The 9,799-nt window shown below is 49.9% G+C and overlaps 1 protein-coding gene across 1 annotated transcript; it reads left to right on the top strand.

Annotated features, from left to right (window-relative positions):
* The first annotated feature begins 339 nt into the window (after positions 1-339).
* Positions 340-8,706, top strand: LOC144931525 (dual specificity protein phosphatase 1-like). The gene is made up of 4 exons (XM_078855466.1): positions 340-1,463; positions 4,285-4,427; positions 6,058-6,277; positions 6,822-8,706. Exons 1-4 carry the CDS (start codon positions 737-739, stop codon positions 7,334-7,336), a joined length of 1,605 nt encoding a protein of 534 aa, XP_078711592.1. The 5' UTR covers positions 340-736; the 3' UTR covers positions 7,337-8,706.
* The last annotated feature ends 1,093 nt before the right edge of the window (positions 8,707-9,799 follow it).

Below are 9,799 nucleotides of genomic sequence, written 5' to 3'. Positions count from 1 at the left end.
GTCGACTCAGCCTCAAATGAGTACCTGGTGCGGTGTGTAGTAAACATCGCCACTCGGGAAGAGACAAAGGCGGCCGTTGCGTGGTCCTGGTCACCCGGGTGTGCAGTGCCGGCCTACATATGTGCTCGCTGACGGCACTTGCCCCACCAGCCTGCGCAGGCTATACGGGGGACCTTTGTCTTTGTTGGGGAGGCGTGGGGGGTGACGGGGCGTGCGGTGCGGTGAGAGCGGGGCGGGAGCAGCCCGTAGGGGTGGGGGGGGAGAGTTTGGGGAGGGGAGGGGGGGTGACGTAACGCCCTTAATCCTTATATGGATGGTGACGTCGGTTCATTGAGAAGAATGGTTATAAATGAGACGCAGGAAATGATTCAAGAGAGAGAGAAGCACACAACACAGACGCACGCTCACTCACTCGCTCGCACTCACGCGGTGCGGTGTGAGCCCGACAGCTGCGGCGGCTGGCGGGTTGTGACAGAACGCAAGAGACGCGTATCGCTGCCACGCCATGTGGGGGGGGGCCGCGTGTGACTGAGCCGAATTGTCCCGGCGTGTCTCGCTTGGCACATGGGCTTGTCTCCTTTCTCGGTTAAGGCTCCGTCCATTTGAACGACACCAACAATAACAACAACCACCACCACCGCCGCCAAGGCAGCAAGCAAGCAGCAGTAACATCATCACGTTAGTTCGTTCCTGCCCCCGTTGACACCACCCACCAACCCACCGGCTCGCAGCAGCGATGGTGATCATGGATGTGTTCGAGACGGAATGGAGCCCCGTTGAACCACCGCAGCCCATCGACTGCTACGTGATACGCAAGCTGCTTCTGCGCGAGAGAGACGGGGAGAGCAGGGAGAGGGACGTATCCAGTCCATCGGCTGCGATCAACACCGCCAACAACAGCGCCAGCAGCAACAACAACAACAATAACAACACCACCACCAGCAGTGCCAACAACATCATCATCACCACCTCCACTGGCACCACCACCAGCAGCGCAGCAGCAGCAGCATCGATGACATCGCCGCCGCAACCATCATCACCATCCCTATCACCACCACCACCATCATCGCCTCTTGTGAACAGCAGGTATCTGCTGCTGGACTGCCGTTCGTTCCTGGCGTACAGCGCCTCCCATGTACGGGGTTCTCTCAACGTACACACCAACCCCATCCTCCTACGCCGCCGCAGAAGGGGCATCCGTGCCACCAACGTGGCCACTTCTGCGGGGCAGGCGGAGGGGCAGGCGGCCGAGTCTGTGGCCACGACGTGGACGCTGCCCCTAGCCGAGCTGCTGCCCAGCACGGAGGCGAGGGCACGGCTCCTGGCCGGGCTCTACGCGGCCGTGGTGCTGGTGGACGAGAGGACGCGAGAGCTGTCCGCCCTGCGAGCGGACAGCACCGTGGCCATGGTGGCTTTGGCGCTGGGCAGGGAGACCCGGGGGACCCCGGTGTACTTTCTGAGAGGTGAGCTCTCGGCCAAAAAGACAAATATCTCTCACCCCCCCTCCTACTCACACAGCCTTAACAGACTGTCGGGGCAATTGCTGTTAGCGAGCACCGCGTTATCAACACTTCTTACACGCACCAACACGCGCACCAACACACGCACGTGGGTGACCGTACTGACTGACGGGTTCGTTTGCTAACGTTAGTGGCGAGTGACACGTTTTCGCCAAACCCGCGCTGAACCGGCGGTGATGAAGCATGGTCAAGCATTTCCCACGACCCGCACGGTCTGTGTGTGTGTGCTTGGGGGCTGGCGACAAAAGGGACTGGGGGTTGTCCGTGTTGTCTGATTAAAATCTATCCATGTGGCCGTCGCCCCGGACGCGTTATCGGTCTTCTTGGTTGACATTCCGTCACGAGGCTTGTCCATCATTGGTCATCCTCTGATGTGTCCCGGAGATGGAGCGATGCGGTTAAGAGATGGTTTGGAGGCAACGCCGCAGGGAGACGGTCCATCCAGCAGCGGATATACAATGTCTGATGCGTGTATGGAAGGATATTAGTCTGTCCAGGATGAGTGGCGATGCAGGCAGTGGTTATCGCACTGCGTTATCGGAGCATGGACCATCTGGGGTTGTTTCGCGGGCCGCAGCCAACCTCGGTGGCGACTAAGTGGCACCTAAAGCGGTCCTGTGCGGCCCCATCTTCACCATTCTGCACTGACCAGCATGGTGAAGTATAGTCAAAACTATACGTGGGGTTCGGGGGGGGGGTAGCCTTTATCCAGCATTTTACTGAGGAACGCTGACACTTTATTTTTGTAGCGACGTGCGTTTTAAAGAGAGCAGATGCAAATTTCTGGTTGAGGTTACACTAGTTTATTACTACCAGTTTCACTCTGTACGAATAGTACATGTGGATTATGTTATATCCCACGAATTGTACAAGGGTTATCGTAGGGTGCTACTTGTAAATGCCAAACAAAGGAATGTGTGAGTGTAACCATTGGGGTGATGTCGGTGGTACGTACAAGTGGAATGTCTGGTCTGTGTCTGGATTAACATTCGTGTCACCTGCTGGTCCCAGATTCAGCATCATCATTTCGTTCGTGTTTACAATGTGTGTGTGGTGAAGTCATTTATAGTAATTTTAGACTATGTCCACAATCCGTACTCTCTACCGGATTAAAATGATGTCATATTTACTCTTAAGACCTATTCACGGAAATGATATATCACACTACAGTACGTAGAACGTTTATATTTTTTACGTTAATATTGACGATGGTTAGCGTGTATACAACGTTATACAACCCTATACATTGTAAACAAACACGCGTGATAGTAAGATTATAACCTGCGCGCTTGACTTTTTATATTCAAATTTGACCTCGACGTGTTGACAGTGGAAGCTATATAACCGGGGGTCAAAGTGCGATTTGACACGGGTTCAACTTTGTTTTCAGTGACATTTCAATTTAACCGATGAATCCTACATTTCCGCGAACCATTAAGACACAATCATTATTACTCAAAATTAAACGCATTACAATGGTTCTGCACAAATCCCTTTGAAATGTTGAGTTGAACTATGTTAATTGGGCAAACAATGGCTTACCATTCATAATAACCCCGAAGCTGGTCTAGGTGTCATTGAACACAGTTCCGACCAGAAACAAGAATCGCAACAAAACCCCATTGGACACTGGATACACACGCCTTGCAAAAATAGTACGCTTACTTACACGCGTGCACGAGCTCGCGCCGTGGATCGAGGACTTCATCCCCGAACGCCGGTAACATTAATTGGATTCGTCGCGTTGTTTGTGAAAGACGAGAAAAACAAACACCCCAAAAGGAGCGGCGCGCCAAAGTCAAATAATGTTGGTTATCGTCACGCGCATAAGGGGTTTGCTCACCGACCAAATGCGCAGTCGGTGGCGTGCGCGTGACAGAACCGAGCACGCCGATCTTGTGAATGAGAGAACGCGTTAACGTGCAACGCATTCACGTTCTTCCACTGGGGCGACCTTGTTACATTTTAAACCAAAACAACAGAGCCCTAAGCATCGTTAGAGATTGCTATGCTGCTACTACTACTATTACACCATAAACAACACTGCATAAAAAAAATTGGAACGGGTCAGACTATTATTTTTGGGTACGCTACTATTTGACGCCAGACCACACACCATTTTCGTCAATTCATAAAATTCCTCGTCTATTACATAACAAAAGACCCCTGCCTCCTCTCGAATGGGTTTTCGCCTGGCCATGCGTCGCGTGTACGTGTGTACGTGTGTATAGGTATATATTTATGCATGTAACATAAAATGTATGCATGTAACATAAATAGATACCTATACAGCCTAATTAATTAACACTTCGACAGCGAATTGCTACATTGTAAGACCCGCCGTCGGAAAATAAGATGCACCCCCCAAACTTGCGCCCGTTGTCAATATAGTTATTGAAATCTGGTGATGCACATAAACACACAACTAACGGATTAAAAGACGCACCATGTGTTGATCTACAATACTGGCAGGCAGGGAGGGAGGGGTGGGAATGCGTCTTATATTCCAGAGAATACGGTAGTCGAGCGAGGGAGTCTTCTCGAGGGGGTGGTGGTGGTGGGGGGGTGAATCTTGCAGCGTCGCCAAGAAAATACAAATTGCTTATCGGTAGCACCTGTGCAGGCCAGGTTGGCATGCGCCTCCTACAGTCGCTGTGCCTTCACAGCTGCTGTGCGCAATGCTTTACGACTTGTTTGTTTTTTCTCTCTCATCATCCCCAGCTCACCAGCGTGATTATATCATATTTTCTTCCCTTCTCCCCAGGAGGATATGAGAAGTTCCACCGCGATTTCTCCGAGCTGTGCCTGGACTCTGCCTTGACCTCCCCGTGCAAGACCACTCCACCTGCCCTGCTGCCACCAGTGCCCATCCGCTTGCACACAGCGGGAACCCCAACCTACGACCAGGTGCACATCTCCTCGGCTCGCATGGACAGGCACATGCCACGGGGGGCACCTTTGTCAATCCCACCTCCGCACGCAAATCTACACCTGCCACGCTGCCAGCCAGCGTACCAATGCCCATCCGCTTGTACACACAGCGAGAGAAACTCCCTCCCCCCCCCCGCCTTACCTAAAGGCAGGCGAATAGGTAAACCGTCTTGTGCGTGCACGTGCAGAGCCCCCTTTGTAAATCCACTGCTGGATGAGAGCCTCCCCGTGCCGTGTGGGGTCATGGGCACAATGTATTTTTTTTTTGCACTGCCATCTGCTGCCCGTAATAAAGCTTTTACTGCCTTACATTGTACTACATGGGGCCTTGGTGTTGCTTCGTAAGCAAACTATTAACTCACAACTCCGATTTAGCACGGTTGGCTACGTATGGTGTGAAAGAAGTTATACATACATAAATAAAGCTCTGTCCTACAAATACAGGTTATATGGGAAGGTTGTTAGGAATTTTCAAGGAATGAAAAGGTGAGCAACTGAGAGGTTCTTAACCGGACATGGGGATGGGAAAGTGTAGGACAAAGAGGTTGTAGGATGTAGTGGAATGAAGGAGGGCAGGTTATTCGGGCATGGTTTGGGAGTGCCCTACAGAGGTTGGTGAACAAGAGGATGACCAAGGGGCCACGTGGTTGAGATACAGTAAGAGCATACCTTAAATTTTGGGTGTTGACTTTACAACTACGGGATGCTCTGGTAGGAATTTATGGCAAGGTGTGGTGGCCTTTTGACGTTAACAGACTGAGGAATACCACGTGTGGTCTTATTGTTGAAGAAAGTACGGTTAGCAGGCAGGCACTGTAAAATTTATGTTTGGTAGTTGTGGCCAAGCACTATGCCTGACTGAATTTTCTTCCTGATACACGTGTCATGTGTTCAACTAATTTTAGGCTGAGTGAATCTTAAGGGGGACCTAAACCACATTCAAACACCACTTTCCTTTGGTGTTCTCTGCCAGGAATAGAAAACCATGTCACCAGCATCGTAACAAAGTCCACTTGCGTCACATTTTATCCTCGCTTTGTTCAAAAGCACACCGACGACTTGACCTCACCTGTGTGTAAACATGTTGAAATGCCAAGCCAAGTAGGAGATGGTGCATGCTTGTAATTCTGCGCTTTGGAGATCAGGGTTAGTTTGTTACACATTTTTTTAAAACTTCCAAATGGGAAAATGTCAGTAGCAGGGAATTTTGCTGTATCCGTCTGTGCAACGCTTTGAGTGCTATTTCCTCTTGTGCATGAGTTATGCTGCTTCCCTCCCACACATAATACCCATTAGAATGTGATTCACTCGTGATAATTCAGTCTCTTGATGTGGAATTTAAAATTATGGACAGTGGTCGTTATAAAATGGGTACGCCACAGTTCGTCGATCGGCAGGTCACGTGCGATCTGGGTCAAGCTTGCGTACTCCCACCTCTTCCAATGGAAGAGTAGGCCAAGATACCCGCTCTGAGGATCTCTCTCAAGCCCTTCAGCCGGCATGGGTATGAGAAAACAATTGCAGGGCTGTAACCTTAACCTGTTGCAAATATTATTGTTGTTATTATTATTGATGCCAATGTTGTTGTTGTTGTTGTCTCATACAGGGCGGTCCGGTAGAGATCCTTCCCTTCCTCTACCTGGGCAGCGCGTACCACGCGTCCCGCCGGGAGCTTCTCGACGACATCGGCATCACGGCGCTCCTCAACGTCTCGGCCGACCTACCCAACCACTTCGAGGGCCTGTTCACCTACAAGTCCATCCCCGTGGAGGACAACCACAAGGCAGACATCGGGGCCTGGTTCCTGGAGGCTATAGACTTCATCGGTGAGCCATCATTTCACACAGAATCAGAATCCGCATTTATCCTGCAGGAATCTGATGAGCTATCAAGCTCTTTTTCACGGATGTCCAATGTCATCTAATGAGTTTTTTTTTTTTTTACAAGGGCTGTGTCTACCACACAAAAATACCACCTTGGCCGGTCCTGAACAGCATCTGTTATGTCCATAACGATAACCTAAATAGTTTGCTGTATTCATCAGTTGAATTCATGCTGCTGTATTTGGTGGTTGCATACATGCACAGCTTTCACGAAATAAAGGCGCAGTTGGACCAACAATAAGGCAGCGTGTTTGCCATTTTAGAGTTGACATTTCAAAGAATGCAACGTCGGGAATGACTAAATGTAGCAAATGTGGCATGACCACACCAACCAGTCACTACCAGCCCGGCCACTTTTTTTGTTGTTGTTGTTGCACGGCTGCTGCAGCCGTGGGAGGGCCACGCCTGCCGACTGGCGCCTTGCTTTCCCCACCAACAAGAGGTCACCTTTTCCGTAACCTCTCCGTCCGTTCGTGTGTTTGCCCAGACTCAACGCGACGAGGCGGCGGTCGCGTCTTCGTGCACTGCCACGCCGGCGTGTCGCGCTCCGCCACCATCTGCCTCGCTTACCTGATGAAGACCCGGCGCCTCCGCCTCGACGAGGCCTTCGAGTTCGTGCGCCAGCGGCGCAGCGTCATATCGCCCAACTTCAACTTCCTGGGCCAGTTGCAGAGCTTCGAGGTGCAGATCCAGCAGCAGCAGGCAGCCGTGCGGAGCCCCTGCTGCGCCCTGCCAGCGCCCGACGCCGCCCAACCGCTCGCCGCGGCGCCCGCGACCGACGATTGTGTCGCCGGCGATCCGGGCTCCCGCTCGCCGGTGCCCTCCCTCCAGCGGGCCGAGCCCGCCGAGGACGGCGTGAGGGACCCGGGGCCCGGCCACGGCGCGGTTGCCGCCAAAGCCGCCGCCCCGTTGCAGGCGTTCAGTTTCCCGAGCCAGCCCTCGCTGAAGAGCGCCGACGCCATCGGTTTCGCGAAGCCGCTCTCCGCCTCGTCTCCGTGCTAGCGAGCGCACGCGGCGGCGGTGACCGGCAGGAAAGAAACTGTTTCGCGTTAAGGTCATCCGCTGCGCAGGATTTACGGACGCTATACGCCTCGCAGAGCTGCACTGGTCGTAAAATACAATAAGTAACAGCACACCCAGTGCGGATGCAATAACTGCCGATCAGATTTTTTTTTTCTTTTAATAGTGCAATATATTTATGTTACAGTATGTCAGCAATACGAGAATGGAGTGTTAAAAATGGACACACGAAAAGAACTGCTCGTCGAACGTGCACTTAAAAGCGTACACGGTGTATAAGCTACTGGACATTTAAACACGTACGGAAAAAGAAGCACGATTTACAAGTGCGCACCGCATGTCAGATGTTCGTGTGTGCGGACGTATTCGAATGCAATCGACCTTACCGATTGACTTGTATTGTTTCAATCGGAGATAACAATAGGTTCCCCATAGCAATACAGTTGTTGTTGTTGTTTACTATAAGGGTACCGTAATTTGTTTGTGTTGCTTTAAACTCCAGTCTTTTACCCCCTCTCCCCCCCCCCCCCTTTGTCGTGGTGGGGCTCGGTCACTCCGGGCGAGTATTAAAGCAATACTCTGGAATGCATAAACACTGTAAATGTGTCGTTGTGTACTCTAGTTTGGTATTGTCAGTCATACACGTTTGCTCAGGTTGTATAATCTCCAGCCGAGTCGAGGAAAAAAAATCTAAGAATCCAGCATGGGCTGTAACTGGACACGAGTGGAGATTTAACTTATGAAAGTAACTCATTCGGAATGTTTTGATCGTCACGAAAAGAAAATCGCACCCAAATAATTTATATAACATAGGCCTATATGTGTAAATGTGTGTGTGTGTATATTATGTGTGTGTGTGCGTGTGTTTTAGTACGACTTGGCACTGGATTAACTGATAGTCATTTTTTTTTTCAATTGTTGCCCTTGAAAAGCTGTCGGATCGCTATCTATAAATGTTCCAAAGACGGTCAAAATTGAAGACGCTTGGATTTGCATCCGTTTGGCAAAGTTGAAACGCTGACCGATCCCACGGTGTCAATTCTGACGATATTTCCACAGTGGGTGTCACAGTGGCATTACGAGTCTGGTTTCATTGTAAATAACACGTGTTACTGTAATAATTGTCCACAGGTGAGGCTTTTATGTGAGCTGAGAGCAATGTGACCTCTTCCATAAAGAAAACCCTGCAACACGCATTAGGGTATGAAGGCTTCGACAACTCTGAAGCTATGTATGTCTTATATACTTGAAAAATACCAATATATTCGTTTACAAGTTTCTTGAATTTGCAACTTGTTTAATGTTGTCTGTTGGTCAAAAACATTTGTGTGTTCCGTGTCGTACAACACAACATGCGTGGAATAAAATTTGATGTACGATTCAATATAACTTGTTTTCCATTTCTTGTCCGTCTCCATCGCTTTTATGGTGCTCTGAGGCCTGGCAGCCAATGTTTGAAATGTATATCCACATTGCGTCGTATTCGTTGGTTTCCAATTTGAAAACAAAAATATCTTCACATTTTCTCCACACTGAAAGAGGATACGAATGCAGATTTCGACAGCTGCTGAAATAACGCCATTACTACTATTTTACTATTTTAATTTTATTAGATAAGGCCTACTAAACTATACAGCTCTTTTTCAGAAGCGACCCTGGTCACAAATCACATCTCAATAAAGTGGCTTATCGTGTGGGAATTTATAGCAGCCAAATACTCTGAACGCATTTTTCTAGATGTGGAGGGAAAAACTGGAGGACCCGGAGTAAAATCCACCTGACCACAGGGAGAGAGACACGCAAACTCCGAATGTACATTCATGAGGGTCGGGATTGAAACCAACGACCTCCTGCGTGCCAGTTCACATGTCGCCTCCAATGTGGCGAAATTAGAGAGGTACACAGCTGAGAATGTGCTCGACAAGTGTCTGCACCAACACGAAACAACATAACTTCTAGGAACTGATGCACGCCGATATCTGGCACACGTTTTATATAATTATATACGTAGATATATAACGCAATGTTCTACACGTCGGGTGATAAAAGGCGATACTGTAAATTAAAACAACACAGTGGTTGGCGGTATGAACCCGGGGTCTGGGTTAACATCGTCTCCGAGTGATGTCTGAACCGGTTCTGGGCTTCTCGCCCCTCCATCTCCCCCCCCCCACCTGCACTGACCGGCGTGGTGAAGTATGGTCAAACAACTCCCATGGCCAACACGGCATGGGGGGCTGGGCGGGGGGTAGGCCTTTATCCAACATCGAATTGACAAAGGTCAGATGCAATTATAAGAGTAATTAGTTTACATACATCGTACAGACGACAATATTTTAGCTCACAAAGCCACAGGGTTTTACCGCACGTTTCAAATTCGGTCAAATGGCGCAGATTAATAGCCCTCAACCTCCGTTTCGCGGGCTGCCTTATTTCTCAATGGAA

Source organism: Lampetra fluviatilis, chromosome 4 (assembly GCF_964198595.1).
Source record: "Lampetra fluviatilis chromosome 4, kcLamFluv1.1, whole genome shotgun sequence".
NCBI classification, from domain to species: domain Eukaryota; kingdom Metazoa; phylum Chordata; class Hyperoartia; order Petromyzontiformes; family Petromyzontidae; genus Lampetra; species Lampetra fluviatilis.
This window is presented reverse-complemented; position numbering and strand designations above follow the sequence as displayed.

What these genes read in the sequence shown, in the direction of transcription:
- LOC144931525 (XM_078855466.1), top strand. Translation starts at nt 737, where the DNA reads ATGGTGATCATGGATGTGTTCGAGACGGAATGGAGCCCCGTTGAACCA. An exon ending in CCCGGTGTACTTTCTGAGAG is followed by an intron (nt 1,464 to 4,284) that starts GTGAGCTCTCGG and finishes CCTTCTCCCCAG; the next exon opens with GAGGATATGAGAAGTTCCAC. An exon ending in GAACCCCAACCTACGACCAG is followed by an intron (nt 4,428 to 6,057) that starts GTGCACATCTCC and finishes TGTCTCATACAG; the next exon opens with GGCGGTCCGGTAGAGATCCT.